General features: G+C 44.9%; 1 protein-coding gene across 1 annotated transcript in view; it reads left to right on the top strand.

Moving 5' to 3' along the window:
* Nucleotides 1–725: 725 nt before the first annotated feature.
* Prcc (proline rich mitotic checkpoint control factor) overlaps nt 726–20,618 on the top strand; it is a 31,509-nt gene continuing 11,616 nt past the window's right edge. Inside the window, exons 1-2 of the mRNA XM_034500936.2 lie at nt 726–1,467; nt 18,877–18,924. Of these exons, the coding sequence (XP_034356827.1) occupies nt 1,000–1,467; nt 18,877–18,924 (516 nt within the window). The 5' untranslated portion in view covers nt 726–999. The remainder of the gene's footprint in view (nt 1,468–18,876; nt 18,925–20,618) is intronic.

Raw genomic sequence — 20,618 nt, 5'->3', positions numbered from 1 at the left:
TGGTTAAGAGCATTGATTAAGGAGATCACACACACCCCCACTAGCCTCCCCCCCCCCTTTTTTTTCCTTCGAGAGAGGGTTTTTCTGTGAAGACTTGGCTGTCTTGAACCTCACGTCGTAGTCCAGGCTAACCTCGAACTCACAGAGCTCCGCCTGCGTCTGACTTCCTAGTGGTGGGATTAAAGGTGTGTGCCATTACCCTGCCCTGCTTTCAGACACCCGCGGCCTCGTTTTCTTTCTGGTTTTGCAATTTTAATTTCATACACGTCCCTTGGAGCTTTGGCTTTTCTTGGGGTGCTTTGTTCTAACTCCCAAGTCGACTTGGAAGCATCACTATTTTATTTACAGATAACTTTCCCTTTAAGCTATTTACGCGTCCAGTTTCCCAGACATCATCACTTTCCCGACAACCCTTGCAGTTTCTAAGGGTACCACAGCTCCCATAAACCTTAGGTGCTCTGAGGAACTTCAAGTACCGAAATGCTCTAAATGCTTCCGTGCTACCGCGCTGATCTATGGGGCTTGTAGTAATATAGGACTTCCAGCACAACAAACAAACTACGAATCCCAGAAATCCCTGCGTCAGAGGAAGCTTTCTCTCAAGTCTTTCTGCGGACCCTTTACTCCACCTTCAGACTGCAATTCCCGCCATGCTTTGCACTGAGTTCCCTTAGGTAGAGCATGGGGTTGTTGCTAAAGTGTTCTCTGGGAATTGTAGTCCTTAAGTCTGTGAGGCAACTAGTAGGCGGAGTGACTCGGCGGCCATTAGCTGTGTGTAGTTGCTTGGTGCTAGGAGCTTAAGTGTAGCGGGAATTCTTACTCGGTGGAAATCAACCCTGGTCATGGGTTCCTGCCGGGGATAGTTCTAGAGCACGGAGCAGGGAGCGCTTTTTGGTTCCCCGCCTTGCCCGCTGGTAGGGCCTACTAGGCCGCCGGGGCATCCCGGGTCTCAAGTAGGCCTACTCTGCCAGCAAGGGCGTCCCAAAGGCGGGAGTCGCCATGTCTCTGGTTGCTTATGCCAGCAGCGACGATAGTGAGCCAGATGAGCCGGAGCCGGAGCCGGAGCCGGAGGAAGAGGATGTGGCGGCCCCTATGCCCGGGCCCACTTTAGGAGGCCTGTTCGCTTCTCTTCCCGCACCCAAAGGTCCGGCCTTGTTGCCCCCGCCCCCCCAGATGCTGGCCCCAGCCTTTCCCCCGCCGCTATTGTTGCCCCCGCCCACCGGAGACCCCAGACTGCAGCCGCCTCCACCTTTGCCCTTTGGCCTGGGCGGCTTCCCGCCACCTGCAGGAGTGAGCCCTGCTGAAGCTGCGGGAGTTGGGGAGGGGCTGGGGCTGCCATCGCCTCAAGGTCCTGCTCTCAGTCTGCCCCCAGCTGTTGGCGGCGTCGGAGCCCCCTTGGGGCTTCCCAAGCCAAAGAAGAGAACCGAGCCGGTTAGGATAGCGGCGCCGGAGCTGCATAAGGGCGATGTGAGTATCTGAAGGGGACACCTCAAGTCCCATTGGGTTTGAGTTTAGGGGTAGGAGGGACTTATAGCCGTAATGGAGCTCATCCGTTGATTCAGGGCCGCTAGAACCCTCTTAGAAGGCGGTTAAAGTCAGCTGAACTTGTCTGCTTTGGGGAGTTAGGGTATTGGCCATGAGGCATTCTGGAACCTGGGACTTGCTCGCAGAAAGGGATGCAATGGTATCCTCGGTACTGACAGGTCAAGACACATGCCTAGAGACACTTCTTTCTTTCCCTTTTAGCATCTTCATCTCGGTTGGCCTCTCTTCCCATATTGAGGTCAGGTTAAAAGTGGCATCTGAAGTGACAGCTGGTAGGACTAAAGTACTCCTGTTGAACATCCAGGACCAGCCTTATACATTGCCCCATCTCTAAAATAAGTAGGCCTGAGGAGGTAAAGGAGAAGAAATGGAATGTTTATTTATCTTGAGATAGTTCTAGTATTGTAGCCCAAGCTTTCCTTGAATCACTGTGTAGCCCAGCTTGGGCATCAGCTTGTGTTCCTCTTGCCTCAGAGTCCTAGTGCTGGATTAAAAAGTGTATTACGCTATCCCTGGTATAGAAATTGAGTATGACACCTCCCCACTCCCACACACTGGGAGTTGGACCTGTAGCCTCACACATACTATGTAAATGCTCTTCCACTGAGCTACAAAACCCAGCCCTGTTTCCATTGTTTATCTTGAGAAATGGTTTTTCAAGATTGTCTAGGCTGACTTGAATTTTAGATTGTTCTGCTTCAGTCTCCCCTGTAGCTGGGATTGCAACCTACACAACCAGGGCTTGGTAGCTCAGGCTGGCTTCAAACTTCAATACTAGTAGCTAAGATTGGCCTTAAACTCCAGATCCTTCTTCATCTACTTCCTGAGTGCTGGGATTACAGCTGAACACTACCATGCTTGCTTTATGCAGTTTACCTTCATGTCTAGAGCTTTATGCATGTCAGGCAAACGTTCTTATCAACTGAGCTATACCCTCAGCCCTAACATGCTATTTACAGTCCAGTATGCAAGATCTTATTGGAGATTGACAACTGAATCTGTATAAATCTCATTTTCACCACCCAGATATTGTCAAAACTAGATGATCATTAGGGTATAATTTCTAGAAGAGGCAGCTAAGATTATATTGTTTTCTTGTTTATATAGAGATCTTGTGGTCTCTATATAGTCCTAGATGCCCTACAACTTGCTCTGTAGACCAGGCTGGCCTTGAACTCAGAGAGATCCTCTTGCCTCTGCCTTTTGCGTTCTGGGATTTAAGACTTGTGCTACCATGCCTGACTTATGTTCTTTTTAGATGTTTAAGCAGGAAAAGACAAGGCCTCTTCCATGAGGACTTCCATGATAAAGGAGGCAGCGTGATGTAGCTGGAATTATTTTAAAAAGCGGCCACTGGTTAAGCCAAGTGGCTAAGCTGCCACGCCTCTGCCTAGCTCAACCATATGGCCAGAGGCCACGTGCGTGCCACACCTAGAAACGGCCAGCCAGAAACACCAGCCCTGCCACCCATGAGACTCCAGTGTGGGAGATGGCTCTGCCAGTCTCCCACGCTGTCTCTGCAAGGCTGGGCATTGCCCAGACTATCCCGCCAACCACACGGGCTCAGTACAGATGAGACTGTAATGCTTAGATTATCCAAAGGCTTTTATTTGGTAATGATCAATAACAAGATGCTCATACAATCAGAAGTGTGACCCAATACCCAACCTAGATATACAAAATACCTTTGACTGCTGCAGGCAAGGGAACATCTGCCTCCATGTCCACCTCTCTCATTCTCCTTCCCTTAGCTCCTCTTTTCCTCTTCCTCTCCTTTCTCCTCCCCATCCTTTCTTTACTCCTCCCACCTTAACTCCTCCTACAGCATGAGAAAGTTCTTTGCTTTCTATCTTTTAGTAAACGAATTGGTCTATCCTGGGCTACTTTTTTTTGTTTGTTTGTTTGTTTTTGGTTTTTCGAGACAGGGTTTCTCTGTGTAGCCCTGGCTGTCCTGGCACTCACTCTGTAGACCAGGCTGGCCTCGAACTCAGAAATAAGCCTGCCTCTGCCTCCCATTTAATCCCAGTGCTGGGATTAAAGGGGTGCACCACCACACCTGGCTGCCTGGGCTCCTTTTGTTAACTCTGCTTTTCTTTAGTTTTCCCAAGCTACCAAGGACCATCTTTATCTTTTGCATGTAAAGTTTTTTGATTCTCTCAGTTTACCCCCAGTAGCTGTTCTGGTCTTTTCATCACGGATCTGTCAAGTCTTGGCTTGAGAGGCAGGTTCTCAGTGAGTACTTCTGGCCTGCCTGGTTACACTACCCATTCCTGTCACCCACCCCTCCCTGCTTTAATTTTTTGGAGATGAGGTCTTACTCTGGAGCCCTAGCTGGCCTGGAACTTGCTACATAGACCAGGTCTGGCCTCATACTCATGAAGATTCTCCTGCCTCTGCATTGTGAGTATTGGATCAAGGTGTGAGCTACCATGCATGCCTGGCCTTGCTTTGTTTTTCTCTGTAGTTTAACTACCTTATTGCATTACATTACATAGTTAGCTTTTCTCCTTTCTCTGGAATAGAAACTTCATGAAGGCAGAAGTTACTTAGGATCCTACTTTTTTTTTTTTCTCTTTTGAAATTATAATTATTTTATAATTATATCATTTTTCTTTTCTTTTTTTCAAATTCTTTCATATATATATACCTTTGTTTTCTTTCAAATTCATGTCCTTTTAAATTTATTGTTGTTAACATGCATGTGTATGTGTTTGTATGTATGTATAAATGTATTTCTAAATATGTAACCTCAGACTGTTGTACTGTATGTATGTTTTCAGGGATGATCATTTGGTATTGGACAACCAGTTGGTGTGCTCTTCCCTGGGGAAGGCTGTTTCTTCCACTTAAGCATTTGTTAGTTGCCTGTAGTTCTTTATGTAGGGTTGAGACTGTTGTTCTTGTTCAGTTCATGTTTAGGCGGTTGTGTTGGTGAAACTTTATGGGTGTAGTTTCTGATGTTACTAGGAGACACAATGTCATAGCAAACTGTCAGATCATCTGGCTGCCCCCTCTTCTTTAAAGTTACCTCACCCTTGGGTGTAGGAGTTGTTTGCTGGTAGATGCATATGTCCATTGGGACTGGGCTTCACAACTTGGCATTTTGATTGGTTGCTGTGGTTTTCTATGGTGGTCTCTCTCTGTTGTGAAGAGAAAATGTCCTTGATGATGGGGAGCACTCTAAATTTTTTTCTGAATGAATAAACTCAAATGGATTCTTTCTTTTCTTTCTTTTTTTTTTAAGATTGTTTATTTTATGTATATGAGTACACTGTCACATGTACACTGTCACATGTATATGTCACATGTATATGTACTCATGTATATGAGTACATCTCATTACAGATGATTGTGAGCCACCACGTGGTTGCTGGGAATTGAACTCAGGACCTCTGGAAGAGCAGACAGTGTTCTTAACCACTGAGCCATCTCTCCAACCCCCCTATGGATTCTTTTTAGACGGAGGTCCTAAAGTCTTCAGTCTGCTTCAAAACTTTCTTTCATATCACCTGTCCTTTATTCTTGCCTGAGTTTGTCATTTTTTGGTCTAAGATTTTACAAAAGCCTTCTGTTTCCCATTGAAACTAACCTTGATCTTGATTTAACTGTGGCCAAAGAAAGCCCATCCATGAGTGGAAGAGAAACACAGTCTGCCTGCTGCTTCTTTCCTTTTCTCTCATTCCCCCCCAGACTTAATTATTTTATTATGTTTGCTATATTTGGGGAATGCTTGTCTTCACAGTGACAGCTGTGGAAAGGCTCATTCCTTGCATGAAGGTAGCATTGGAGCAACTTGCTGGGATACATTTGTAATCCCAGCTTTTGAGAGGCAGGAGGAATGCCTTCAGTTTGGGACCCCTTGAATTTACATAGCCAACAGGGCTGCATAGACCACATCTCAAATATCCAAAAAAGAAAAGATTTGTGGTGGAGGTTGTAGTTGTGGAGGTTGTAGTTGTGGAAGTGTGTAGTTCTGAAGTGTGAAGGAGTTGTAGTCCACTGAGTGCCACGCCCTAGCTGTTTGTTTTCTGGTTGTGTTTTATTCACATTGGTAATTTTGTTCTTTGAACTCTTAGGGAAAGGCAGTTGAAGGATATTGAAGAATATTGAAGGTTCTCAGGTCTGTGGGGTCCGGTGTCTGTTTGCTTCTCTCTCTCTTTTTTCTAGACAGGGCGTCTCAATCCAGCGCTCAAGCAGATTTCTTTGAGTTTGAGGCCAACCTGGTCTACAGAGTTCCAGAAAAACCCTGTTTCGAAAAACAAAAACCAAAAAAGACGAGTTTTTTTTTTTTTAAAGACTTATTTAATGTGAGTACACTGTAGCTGTCTTTAGACACACCAGAAGAGAGCATCACATCTTATTACAGATGGTTGTGAGCCACCATGTGGTTGCTGGGAATTGAACTTAGGACCTCTGGAAGAGCAATCAGTGCTCTTAATCGCTGAGCCATCTCTCTAGCCCAAGACAAAGTTTCTTTCTTTCTTTTTTTTGTTTTGTTTTGTTTTGTTTTTTGTGAGACAGGGTTTCTCTGTATAATTCTGGTTGTCCTGGAACTCACCCTGTAGACCAGGCTGGCCTCGAACTCAGAAATTCGCCTGCCTCTGCCTCCCAAGTGCTGGGACTAAAGGCGTGCACCACCACTGCCCAGCTCAAGACAAAGTTTCTTAATCTTAGAGATGACCTGTGTGTGCTTCCTGAGTGCTGGGATTAAAGGCTGGAGCCACCACTGCTTGGCTGTCTGAGTATTTTATGTGGATGTGTGCTTTGCCTGAGTGTGTCTGTACACTGCATGCATGCAGTGTCCATGAGGCCAGAAGAGGATGTATAGTCCCCAGAACTGGACATAGAGCTGCTTGTTAGTTGATGTGGATACCAAATGTTGAACCTAGGTCCCCTGGAAGAACAGCCAGTGCCTTCCAGAGGCATCTTCCCAACCTCATGACCTGGTCCTTAAAGAGCTGTGTTCCTTATGGTTCTAATAGCTCTGGTTCTGAGCACTGTGTTGTGCAAAGAGAGGGTCCTCTGTGCATGTCTACAGAACAGGATTTCTATTGCTGTGCAGAGACACCATGACCACAGCAACTCCTATAAAGAAAAACATTTAATTGGGGTTGGCTTACAGTCCATTACTGTCGTAACAGGAAGCATGGTGGCACATACGCAGACTTGGTGCTAGAGTGATAGCTGAGTGTTAAAGTTAATAATAAATAAGGCTATTTCTTGGGCCGATTAAGCGGTGGTGGCTCTGCTTAGCTCAGCCTGCCATGCTCTGTGGCCTGAAGCCAAGGGCTCCACAGCTGGAAGTGGCCAGAGGCCACACGTGTGCCACAGCTAGAAACGTCTAGTCAGAAACACCTGCCCGGGCACCCACGAGACACCATCATGGGAGATGGCTCTGCCAATCTCCCACACTGTCTCCACAAGGCTGGGCTGAGCCCAGACCATCCTGCCATTACTAGGTAGAAATGAGACTCCATTGTTTAAAGATTAACCAATAACTTTATATATTTGGTAATGCTCAAATATCAAGATGCCCACACAGTTGGAAATGTTAACCAGTTAACTAACCTAGATATAAGTTGTCACCCAGGACTGCTCTCGATACATGTGTGGCTCTCCATGGATCCTACATCTCTGTCCACTTCCTAGCTCCTCCTCTTCCTCTTCCTCTTCTTCCTTCTTCTGACTCCTCACTCCACCTACCTCTCATACAGCCCAATCGCTGAGCTTTATACGAATTCAGTGGGAAGATACCCCACTATAGCTGAGAGTTCTACTTCTAGATTCATTGGCAGCAAGGAAGAGGCTGAGACATACTAGGCCAAGCTTGGCTTCTGGGACCTCAAATCCCAACCCCAGTGACACTTCCTCCAACAAAGATGTTGCCTACTCCAGAAAGGCAAGATCTCCTAATAGTGTTACTTCCTATGAGCCTCTGGGGGCAGTTTCTTTCAAACCACAACACATGTATAAGCTCACTGCCTTAAAGAAAGTTTTTTGTTTTGTTTTTAGAATTTTAGCACTTCTTAGTTTTCTTTCAGGGGAAAAAGGAAAAAGTCACCTACAGCATCTTGGGTTTTTTTGTTTGTTTGCTTTTTAAGTTTCCTTTTATTCATTGTCTCAGTGTAAACTGTAGTCTAACCCTTGATTTGACATTGGCCAGGTTACCCAGTTGTCTGTTGTTCATGGGGAGAGGTGTCCAAAATCAAACTCAGACAAATTCCTTTTCCTTGATGATTATCATTTCCTCCCCTTCCCCATCGTGTGTGTGTGTGTGTGTGTGTGTGTGTGTGTGTGTGTGTGTGTGTGTGTGTTTGAGACAGGCAGGGTTTTACCATGTATATGGCCCAGTTCCCAGTTAACCTCAATTCAAGATGAAGTCCAGATCCTTTGCCTCAGCTTCCCTGATGCTGGGATTATAGGCACGAGCCACAAGCTTGGCTTCACTCGGCTTCTGACTTAACTGAGAATGATCTGTGGGGTGGGTGATTATCTGTTTTTTTCTTTTCCCTTTGTTGCTCTTGTTGGATTGTTTGTTTGTTTTGTTTTTGAAGAGATCATAGCATCAGAAGTTCCTGGCCATGACTCCAAAAAAAATTATTTATTTAATGTGTGAGTATCTGCGTATATGCCTGCGTGCCAGAAGAGGGCCCCAAATCACATTACAGATGATTGTATGTCACCTTGTGGTTGCTGGAAATTGAACTCAGGACCTCTGGAAGAGCAGACAGTGCTCTGAACCACTAAGCCATCTCACTAACCCCTGCTCTTCTTGTTCTTACTGAAACTTTACAGAAATCATTGGTTGATTTTCTAGGCCTACAGGATGAAGATACTGAAAAAGACAGACTTAGGATAGCAAGTCTTATGTTAGAATTTTCATAGTGACTGGGCGGTGGTGGCGCACACCTTTAATCCCAGCACTTGGGAGGCAGAGGCAGGCAGATTTCTGAGTTCGAGGCCAGCCTGGTCTACAGAGTGAGTTCCAGGACAGCCAGGACTATACAGAGAAACCCTGTCTTGAAAAACAAAAAAACAAAAACAACAACAACAAAAACAAAACAAAAAGAATTTTCATAGTGTATTCTGACACAAAAGAAGTTTTGGGGTTGGTTCCCTGTGAAATGTGGGGCCACAGCACACACCTTTAATTATCAGCACTCAGGATGTAAAAGCAGGCGACACCCTGTAGTTTCTGGCTAGACTGTTCTTCATAGTAAGACCCTATTTCAAACAATAAATTCAGGGCTTGGGCCCTGCTAATGTTTGTGGGCACTTTCTGAAGATGTTGGCACAGCACTGAGCTCTTTTCTCTCCCTTTTAAAATAAGGTCTAGCCTGGGCTATCAGCATGTATCAGTATGTAGTGCAGAGTGACTTTAACATCTGATCCTTTTGCCTTCACCTCCCAAGTGCTAGGATTAGTGGCATGCACATACTTCCACTTCTTTTAGTGCTAGGCTCTTAACTCTAGTTTACCTAGAAGGAAATGGGTTTAGAGAACACTGACAAGTTTCCTCAAGCCAAAGTTTTGAAGTAGAGGCAGAGGCTAGATTTGAACCTATGAGTGCTTGGCTCTGTTTTGATACTAACTGAAAAGATAAGGAGAAGACCCATGGGCAGGCACAAATCAAAAAGGAAAACAAGGGTTGGAGAGGTGGCTCAGGGGTTAAGAGCACTGACTATTCTTCCAGAAGTCCCGAGTTCAATTCCCAGCAACCACATGGTGGCTCACAACCATCTGTAATGGGATCAGATACCCTGTTCTTGTGTGTCTGAAGACAGCTATAATTGTACTTATATACATAAAATAAAGAAATCTTTAAAAAAAAAAAAAAAGGAAGACAAACAAGAAGCAAAGTAGAGAAAACATCCCAACCAAAGAGCAGATATGAGACCAAAGAGTTAAAGAAGTTGATGAATCAGCTAATGAGATATAATATAATTCGTTTGGAGTCTGGAGAGGTAGAGTATCTGTTCTTAACCTTGATTTCCTACTTGGCTCCTGGCCCTGATAGCCAGTGATTGCTTTTTGGAGAGTCTCAAAACCAGAGCCTGAGAAGATAAGAGGAAGGCTGCCATGGGGAATAAGGCACTGATAGGCTCGTAGATCCCGCTGGATTTTGGCTAATGGAACATGTCTGCTTCCGCTCTTGCTCAGCAGTCTCTGGGTGTGTATATTGTCACTCTTGGCAGCTAGAGAGGACAGTGGTGGCCACTGAGGTTTAGGGTTTTGTGAGGCTAAGAAGTATAACAATACCACCCCCGCACCCAGTTTTACTCAGTAATCCAGGCTGAGAGACACAGCACTGCTGTGTGATGTTATTCCTGGGGAGTTGTGGACAAATGTCTCCTTACCCCAAACGGGACCTGCAGCAGACCAGAGTATACTCCAGAGTCCTCCTTGGAAGTCACTGAGTTTATTGGGGTTGTAAGTATTCACAACTGGGGTCTGTTCTCTCAGAGGACCCAGGTTCTATTCCCAGTACCCACATGGCAGCTCACAACTGTTCTGTAACTCGAACTCCAGGGGTCTGACACCTTCACAGAGACATAATACACACAGGCAAGATTCCAATGCACATAAAATAAATAAATAATTTAAAAAGTATTCGCAACTCAGAATTCACAACCAAAGAACCATTGGTGACTGCCCACAAAAGTTCTGCAGGACATGTAGGCAGCGCTGTAGTTTAGAGGGAGTATCTCTGCAGCTATCTGCACTGTCTGTACTGCTTATATAACCTCGGGAAGGGAGAGGTCTTGGAACTTCATACATTTTAGAGACTTCCTGAAACTTTTGAGTTTTACTTTCTGAGTGTGGATTTTTTTTGTTTTTTTTTGTTTTTTGTTTTTTGTTTTTTCGAGACAGGGTTTCTCTGTGTAGCCCTGGCTGTCCTGGAACTCACTCTGTAGACCAGGCTGGCGTCGAACTCAGAAATCCGCCTGTCTCTGCCTCCCAAGTGCTGGGATTAAAGGTGTGCGCCACCACTGCCCGGCAATGTTGTTGTTTTCAAGACAGGGTTTCATTGTGTATCCCTGCTTGTCTTGGAACTTAGTAGACCAGGCTGGCCTTCAACTCATAGAGATCTGCCTGCTTCTGCCTCCCAAGTGCTGGGATTAAAGTGCCAGAAAAGCCAAGGCTATGTAGAGAGACTATGCCATTAAAAAAAATTATATGTAGATATAGATCTATCTATATCTCTGTCTGTCTGTCAGTCTGTCTATCTATCTTATGTGTGTATGTGTGTGTCTGAGTGCTGAGTGTGGTGTGGGTGTGGGTTTGTACCCTTGTGTAGATGTCAGAAGAAGACATCAGATTCTCCTGGAACTGGAGGTACAGGCAGTTGTGTGTCACCACTGTATCCTTCCTTCCTTCCTTCCTTCCTTCCTTCCTTCCTTCCTTCCTTATCTAGGTTGTAGATATTAAACTCAGGTCCTCAGTCTCATGTGGTAACTTTATCTACAAAGTTACCTCAGACCTGAATTATAGTATTCTTACTGTTGTTGTTTTTTTTTTTTAAATTTATTTATTATGTATACACCGTTCTGCCTGTATGTATGCCTGCAGGCTAGAACCAGACCCCGACCTCATTATATACATGGTTGTGAGCCACCATGTGGTTGCTGGGAATTGAACTCAGGACATCTTGAAGAACAGACAGTACTTTTAACCTCTGAGCCATTTCTCCAGCCCTCATATTCTTACTGTTTTCTTTTTCTTTTTTTTTTTCTTTCTTTTTTTTTTTTTTTTTGCTTTTTGAGACAGGGTTTCTCTGTATAGCCCTGGCTGTCCTGGAACTTACCCTGTAGACCAGGCTGGCCTCAAACTCAGCAATCTGCCTGCCTCCTACTCCCAAGTGCTGGGATTAAAGGTGTGCACCACCACTGCCCAGCATATTCTTTTCTTTTTCTTTTTTTTTTTTTTTTTTTTGGTTTTTTCGAGACAGGGTTTCTCTGTGTAGCCCTGGCTGTCCTGGAGCTCACTCTGTAGACCAGGCTGGCCTCGAACTCAGAAATCCACCTGCCTCTGCCTCCCAAGTGCTGGGATTAAAGGCGTGCGCCACCACCGCCCGGCTGCCCAGCATATTCTTACTGTTTTATACAAAGTTTTCTGATCCTTTAGGAGCATATGGCTTAATTATGGAAAACAAAGCTTTTGATAGTTTTCTATCTCTCTTGTCTGAGTGATAGATGCTGCAAGGATCAGATTAGCATATCATAGTATTTTGAGGGGAAAGTGGGAACAGCGTAGACATGAATTTTTTTTTTTTTTTTTGGTTTTTCGAGACAGGGTTTCTCTGTGTAGCCCTGGCTGTCCTGGAACTCACTCTGTAGACCAGCCTGGCCTCGAACTCAGATATCCACCTGCCTCTGCCTCCCAAGTGCTGGGATTAAAGGTGTGCGCCACCACCACCCTGCGACATGAAATTTTTACAACCTTCTTTAATAAGTGTTTAACCTCTCCTCTTGCCCACCACTCACCAGAAGCAGTGGAAGATAAAAGTTAATAGGATATGGGGGAAGTGGACCTGTTAAGCAAAGCTGCTACAGGAACCTCACTAGCAGTTCTTAGGTCAGTTTCTTTCAATAGCAGTGTTAGCAGAAGCTGGACTCAACAAAGGCTATGTAAGGCAAACCAATACTTTCATGTTGTTAGCTAGGAATAGGGAGGTGGAACAAACCAAACCAGTGCTCAGTGTTCAGTCTCCCATTGTCTGTGGGATCATATCTATGTTCCTTCACCACGGGTTCTTTCACGTGTCTGCTATAGGAAAACATTCTTTCGCCTGTGTGCCCCAGCAAAACATTTGATATCACTGACTTTGCAAAGAAACTAGAAGTTTCTACTTCATAATAGGATCACATGTTGTAAGCTGGCCTGCTGGTATGCTTCACATGGTGAAGAAGTTTTGACTGTTGCAAGGGGTCCTTTGACTTGTACTCACATGTGTGCTGTATTCACACCCCTAAAACTTAGTGTGAAACCCACTTGAGTTTCATTAAAAATCATTAAATGAGGGCCAGCAAAGGGCTCAGCAGGTAAAGGCACTTGACATTAGCATGACAAGCTGAGTTGGATCCCCAGGACCCACAGGGTGGAAGGAGAGAACCACTTCTGGAAAGTTATCCCCTGGCTGCCATCCTAATGTCCTTAGCCCCTGCTGCTTGTACAAGTAAATACAAATAAGTGTAATATGTTTTTAAGATTGTTACATGAATGCCGGATGTGGTGGTGCAGGCATACCTGTAATCCCAGTACTTTGGAGGTGGACAAAGGAGGATTGGGAAGAGCTAAAGGACATCCCTGGCTATATACTATGTTTAAGACCAGCCTGGATGACATGAGATTCTGCCTCAAAAAAGAAAAAGAAATAAAAATGAATTTTGGCTTGAGATTAGAATAGAATATTCAGCGTTTTTTAAATTTCAAAGTTTGTTGTTTTTTTTTTCTACACTTTATTTATGGATATGAGTGTTTTGCCTGCATGTGTGTCGTGTACCACATGTGTGCAGTGCCCATGAGGGCTGGAAGAGATTTGTGAGCCACCATGTTTGTGCTGGGAATCTTTGGAAGAGTAGCAAATGCTCTTAACTTCGGAGCCTTTTCTAGGTCTCGAGAATTTCAGAAATAGCTCTAGTCGTACGTCTTCCATTTTATATTACATAATATGTGAAGCTATATTCATGGCATCTTCCCTCCCACCCCCTTCTTTGAGGCAGGGTCTCGTGTAGCCCCTAGCAGGCCTCAGAACTGCTGTGTAGCCTGGGATGACTGTGAACTTGTACTCTTCTTTTTTCTACCTCCTGAGTGCTGAGATTACTAACCTGCATGTACCACCATGCCAAGTTTTAAAATTCAAGGCTGAGAATTAAATTTATGTCCTAGTGCCCAAGGCCTAGGACCCTGAAAAAGATCAAGATGCCTACATTCTATTACTGTCAGAAGATTGTGTGGGGTGGCTCTCACTTTTAATCCCCAAAGAGGCAGAGGCAGAGGTAGACAGATCTCTGTGGATGAGTTTTGGGCCAGCCTGGTCTACAGAGTGAGTTCCAGGATAGCCAGGGCTACACAGAGAAACTCTGTCTCAAACAACAACAACAACAACAAAACCCCACATTTCTTCATGGCTTATTATAAAGTATTTTATTGATATTTTTTTGTATACCTGTATACTTGGGAGGCCACATAAAAATTTCCCCAGCTGAAAGGGAGGAAGATGTTTAAGAAGTCTAGCTGTGTTTTTTGTTTTGTTTTGTTTTTTTCTTTTTTTTTTTTTTTTTTGAGACAGGGTTTCTCTATGTAGCCCTGGCTGTCCTGGAACTCACTCTGTAGACCAGGCTGGCCTCAAATTCAGAAATCCGCCTGCCTCTGCCTCCCAAGTGCTGGGATCAAAGGTGTGTGCCACCACTGCCCGGCAAAGCTGTGTTCTAATGAACTCGCAGCCATCAAACCCAGGGCCTCATGGGTGCTGGGTGAGGGCTTTGCTACTGAGCTACAGCCCCAGCAGCACTGACTTTTCTTTCCTTTTTTTTGGAGGGGGCATTGTTGGAATAATTTCTTTCTGTACTTTTGTTTCCCATTAGTCTGTGGTCAGGTTCCTTGGTGCCCAGGAGTGCTTTGAGTGGCATCATAGCATCTCTGCATAGTGTACAATAGAGTTCCATGTTTCCAGCTACTCCTGGGGTCAGGCTGGTGAGGTATGTGAAAGAGCCAGGAAGTGTGTCTATATTCTGTTTCCTCATCTACTGGTGCCCTGGTCATTCTTTGTGGCTATGATGTCTCTGAACCGTCTCTCTTGCCACTTTGTGACATCTGGAGTTGCTCATCAGGCCTGCATTTGGGTGATTCTACATGTTAAGCCATCTCACCAGCATTCCATCTTATTATTTATAACAAGGTGCCTCACAGAACCCGACACTTAGCTTTTCTGCTAAGCTGGGTTAGTGTACAAGCTCCCAGGATTTGACTGTTTTTCTTCCCTACCATATTGGGGTTACAAGGTTTCAAGCACATGTAGCTGTACCTGGCTTTGTCCGTGGTACTGGAGTTATGAACTCTTTCACGGCAAACACTCTTACCCACTGAGGCATCTGCTTAGTCCCTTACTTAGCATTTTATTTATTTATTTATTTATTTATTTATTTATTTCCTTGATGTGTCTGGGAGTCTGTCATAGTGTTCTTGTGTCACAGGATAATTTATAAAGGGCTCTCAGTAGAAGGTCGTAGAAGGATGAATGTGAGTAGTTAGACCAGAAATAGTGGCATATTTGAGCTGGTCAGTCAGTAGGGATGATTATATATGTGCTTAAATAATAAACATCAGTTGGGAGTAGTTCACACCTTTAATCCTAGCATTTGGAGACAGAGGTAGCAGATCTTTGTGGGTTTGAGGCCAGCCTGGTCTACATAGAGAGTACCAGGAGAGCCAGGGGTACATAGAGATCCCCTTTAAATAAATATACAAAACCCTAAACAAACAAAAACCTCAGGTTATCAGCAGTATATTGAAAACAGTCTGACATTTAAAGAGAAATTGATTTTCTTGTCACTGCTGATCTGGTCTTCATTTCTATTAGCTGTAGGACAGTTTGTCTCCACTGTGACAGTGGCCCTTGTGTTTCACAGGATCTAAGAAAAGAGGACATACTTTACAAGGCATGATGAGTTAGTTATTCCTGTAATCCCAGCACTTGGAAAGCTGAAGCAGGAGGATTGCTGAGAGCTCAATGCCATCTTGGGCTGCAGAGCGAAACATTGTCTCCAAAAAACAAACACAAAAAATGAAAATGCTACAAATAAGAAGAATGGTCTTCAGTTGCCCCAGGGCTGCCTGTAGGCCTATCATGGCAGATGATTTAGTTTAGGTGTGCCCAGGACCCACGATAACCAGGGGACAAGGTGTTGGGGTTTCTTCTCCAGGGTCAGAAGGCAGGGGCGTGTGTGGGGATGTGGGAAGGAATGGGGACTGAAGAGAGAAAGGGCTGAATATGCTCAGACGGTGGTGCTCTCACCTTGTTCTTGGTTGAGTGTTTCTCGTGGTGCGGGAGAGAATGAGAGCCCTGAGCTCTGCCAGGAACCTTGGTTTATATGCCTTTTCTTGGACAGTAGCCGGTGCAGTCAGCGCCACTGGGACAGGGCTCTAGTATTCTAGCTAGCCTTGGGTAGGATGAGTAGCTGCATTTCCCACCCAGTAAGTGACATGGCTGCCACAAAATCCTGTGTTCTGATTTGTGCTGTTCTATATAATACCTAGTGTGACTTTAGTGTGGTCCTCAGGCTCAGACACTGTCAGTATGGTGTTACTGTCTAAATAGTGAAATGGGTATGTTTTCTTCAGTACACAGCTTTCTACTTTGGGGGTAGACACCCAGTAGATTGATAATTAGGGTCCTGTACACCCTGACCATGTGCTCTATCATTGAGCTCCACCCTCACCCTGAGGGTTCAGTTTTATTAGAAGCCTCTGTGACCACATGTGGAGGTGTGCCTCATTAAAATATCAGCACTCAGAAGGCAGGAGCAGGAGGATCATTACAAGTTCAAGGCCAGCCAAGGTTACATAGCAAGAGCTGCCTCAAAAAGCACACGAAATCCATACACACATTGTACTCTACTCATAATGGTTATACTCACTAAGGGAAGCTTTAACTACATCTGTTTTTTTTTTTTTTTTTTTTTTTTTAAGATTTATTTATTTTATTTACATAAGTACACTGTAGCTGTCTTCAGACACACCAGAAGAGGGCATCAGATCTCATTACAGATGTTTATGAGCCACCATGTGGTTGCTGGGAATTGAACTCAGGACCTCTGGAAGAGCAGTCAGTGCTCTTAACTATTGAGCCATCTCTCCAGCCCCTGAATTTTTTTTTTTTTTTTTTTTTTTTTTTTTGGTTTTTCGAGACAGGGTTTCTCTGTGTAGCCCTGGCTGTCCTGGAACTCACTCTGTAGACCAGGCTGACCTCGAACTCAGAAATCCGCCTGCCTTTGCCTCCCAAGTGCTGGGATCAAAGGCATGAGCCACCACTGCCCAGCAGTTTTATTTATTTCAAGATGTATTTTAATTTTAAGTGTGTGTGTGTGTGTGTTTGTTGTGAGGGGTATAAACAGTGAGTACAGTGCCCTTAGAGGCCAGAAGAGAGTGTTACAGGTAGTTGTGAGCTGTGAGCTACCTGTTGTGGGACAAACTGAACTCACGTGCTTTTTAAGAGTAGGGAGTACTGTTAACCACTGAGTCATCTCTCCAGCCCCTTAGTTTTGTATTCAACTAATTTATTTATCCACGCCAGGCAGATTCCCTCCCATTGAATTGTGCCCCTACTCTGTGTGTGTGTGTGTGTGTGTGTGTGTGTGTGTGTGTGTGTGTAAATCACACACCATGGTAGGTGTGTGGAGATCAGAGGACAACTTTGTGGAATCTCTTCTTTCCACTTTTACATAAGGTTTTGGGGATCAAGCTTAGGTTGCTGGGTTTGTGTAACAAGCACCTTTACTGTCTGAGCCATTTCACTGGCCTTTATTTTAAATTTTACTTTGGGGCCGGTGAGATGGCTTAGCAGGTAAGATACTTGCTGTACAAACCTGACCATTAGCTGAGTCCATCTAAAGATAGAAAGAAGGAACCAACTCCTGAAAGTTGTTCTCTGACCTCTACTGACTATGGCATGTGTGCCCCTCCCCCAACAACAATAAATAAACTTTTGATTTATTTGTATGTATATGTGTCCATGGGACCACATTGGAGTCAGAACTTTTGGGAATTGTCTATTTTGTTGAAGAAGGGCCTCTTGTTTTGCTGTTGCACGGTGTCCTTCCTCTGGGAACTTTGGCCCAGTTCTTCTGTCTGCATTCTTGTGTAGGGATGCTGGGGTTGCAAATGTGCACTGTTGTATTTGGCTTTTCGTGTGGTTCCAGGGGATAAGCTTAGATTGTCAGGTTTGCATGCCCAGTGCTTTTACCTGCTGAGCCACCTCCATGGTTCTAGGAAGTACTTATTTAAAACATTTTTTTTTTTAATTTTTATTTATTTATTTATTTTTTGGTTTTTCGAGACAGGGTTTCTCTGTGTAGTCCTGGCTGTCCTGGAACTCACTCTGTAGACCAGGCTGGCCTCAAACTCAGAAATCCACCTGTCTCTGCCTCCCAAGTGCTGGGATTAAAGGCATGCACCACCATGCCCGGCTAAAACAATTTTTAAACATTTTTTTTTCTTTTTAATTATGTATATGTGTGAGTGTGTGTGGATATGTGTGCCTAAAAACAGTTTAAGTTCACAGAGGTCCACCTGCCTCTTGTGCTGCTATTGAAGGCAGCCACTGTATTTGGCAAAAAGCTCAGGCAGGTCTTTTCAATGTGGCCCAGTCCTGTTGAGTCCAAAGACTAATGATACTAGTGGCCTCCTTTTTCAGTCAGGATTTTTGAACCATCATTTTCCTGTCTTCCCCAGCCAGGAAGGATGGTGTTTGGCACACAATAGACCAGACTTGGAGAGAGAATGATTTTTCTCCAACCGCTTTGACCTTTAATGCCCCATAGAGAAGTAATTAACACACCAGTTAATCCCACTGGATCACCCCAGCTGTGTGGTCATGCAGTCTGTGTAAGTGGTTTAAAAGTGAGGCTGTGGTGGGCAGTGGTGGCGCATGCCTAATAATCCCAGCACTTGGGAGGCAGAGGCAGGCAGATTTCTGAGTTGAAGGCCAGCCTGGTCTACAAAGTGAGTTCCAGAACAGCCAGGGCTATACAGAGAAACCCTGTCTTGACTACCCCCACCCTCACTCTCCCCCCTCCAAAAAAAAGTGAGGCTGAGATTGGGTGAGATTGTGGACCAGATTCTGTTCATCTAGTGGATGCAGTTATAAGACTAGGTATAGTGTTGCTTTGCACCAAGGATCAACTGGAGGAAATAGTCTTACTGTAACAGCAGAAACTGAGGCAGTCAAGGCATGTCCATCTGTCTTGGCTGCTGCTGCAGTGCCCAGGGCAGCACTAACTTGACTAGGGCTGGTGTGGCTGCAGCTGTGCAGAGGCGCTCACAGTCATAATGGCCTCTCTGTTCAGCCTTTGGTGTTTGTTTGTTTGTTTTGTTTTTGTTTTTGTTTTCGAGACAGGGTTTCTCTGTATAGCCCTGGCTGTCCTGGAACTCACTCTGTAGATCAGGCTGGCCTCGAACTCAGAAATCCGCCTGCCTCTGCCTCCCAAGTGCTGGGATCAAAGGCGTGCGCCACCACTGCCTGGCATGTTCAGCCTTTTATAATGTTTGTTGAGTGTGTTTCTTCTATGGTTCTGGAACAATTATGCTTTACTCTGGTTCTTTTTCTCTTAGTCAGATTCTGAGGAAGATGAACCTGCAAAGAAGAAAGTTGTCCTGCAGGTAAGCTTGATTACCATAACACTTTCATCTCTTTCTGTATTGTTTAGAAAGATAAAACTGAAAGTGCCCAAAGGTCTTTAATTGAGGGCTAGCATGTTTGTAGGTATTTGAGGACTGTTTTGGTCTGACTCTGGTTTCCAATGTAGCTGCTTTGAGTCTGATACACCCCTCTTTTTCTCATTCTTTCCTGGCATTAGCAATGGACTTGACCTCTCTGGAAGGACAGGCAATGGCAGGAGCAGGGACTGTCACTTAATTCAGTCCATTACATTTTAGGAAGAAGGATTGTTCAGGGAGGGTCTAAGTATATTGGTGACATGATGATTGGGAACGTCTGTGTTGTAAAATTGCCTGCTCTTCCTGTTGTGTTTCTAACCTGGAAACAGATACTCAGACAGCACTGGGTACCATTCATTTTAAATGCCTTACCGGTGTCTAGCCAGTTCCTTCTTCACTGGAGGGCCTACATCTTAGGTTATGACCACAGTTTACATGAGGCAACTGAAGACTTTGCCCAAAGTCAGGCAGCTAGTGTGGGTGGAGCTGAGAGGACACTTGTGTCAGGTGTTCTGACTCGGAAGTCCAGGTCTGGTCCTGGGCGTCCAAGCAGCTCTTGTACTTGGCTGCCTCGATGCAAGTAAGAACAGAAGTCTCGACCGAGTGACCTCTCTGTGATTGGCTGATTACCACTGTCTCAGTACCTTTACTCTGGCTCTCTTGGATGTCTTCCAGTTGCCTGTGCACTTGATGTTTTATCCACTCTCTGGTTTCATGTTGCTCTTTTATCTTGGGGAAAAGTGGTCCTGCCTTATATAGTGCTTGTCTTGGAATTCACATATTCAGCGTTGAAGCTGTCCCTTCTCTTTACTTTGTTAAAGTGTCACTTCTAGTTTTGGCAGGTCTTAGGACATGGTCATGTGGAAGTCAAAAAGACTATTAGTGCAGGTGGTGTGGCATGTGTGTTGACAGTGAGAGCTGAAGGAAAAGGCACTGAAGAAGCCAGTATGGTGAGACCGAGTGAGCCAGTGATTCTCTCTTCATGGGGCTTCCTGGAGTAGGTAGACTCTTTGAAAGGCACTTCACAAGTGAAGAGCTATCTTTCATGGTGAAAGAGATGAGCACAGGGAGATGACCTGTGAAAGCAGAGTGGACACCTGACCCTGCAGAGGGCTGTGGCTGTGATCCCAGATGGTGCAAAGAAGTTGAACACTCTAAGGTGGCTGAGCAGGGCTCCTGACCTCACACCCAGCTCCTCACTCTGTCCTGTAAACTTAAGAGCAGTGAGAAGGCCCTTCTCCGAGTGAACACCTCTCCTCTGCCTGGCCTGCTTACCTCGGAAATCCTGTTTCACTCTTTGTGGGAATTTATTGGCTGAGAAGATACCTGGTGCTCCAGGACAGTGACATAGTAATCTTATTCTACTGTCTTTTTTCCTATTGATACCTCTCTGCACTTAGGACAGACCAGCCCTTTAGCATACAGAAGCAGAATCTAGGCAATTCATATGAGTAAGAAGAACTCTGGAGTGGTGGGGCCAATTAGTGTAAAAACTGATAAGCTAAGTGCTTGACTGTGGCATTAGCCAGTTGATGTACTACATATAGAGGGCTTTCCTTGGGTGGGTTGGCAGAAGGAGCTTTTAACAAACAGGTACAGTTATCTTAAGCAGAATCTTGTGCTTGACTAATTACCAC

The sequence above is a fragment of the Arvicanthis niloticus genome, chromosome 4, assembly GCF_011762505.2.
Source record: "Arvicanthis niloticus isolate mArvNil1 chromosome 4, mArvNil1.pat.X, whole genome shotgun sequence".
In the NCBI taxonomy this organism is placed as follows: domain Eukaryota; kingdom Metazoa; phylum Chordata; class Mammalia; order Rodentia; family Muridae; genus Arvicanthis; species Arvicanthis niloticus.
Note: the sequence above shows the minus strand (reverse complement) of the source record. Positions and strands in the feature narration are given on the sequence as shown.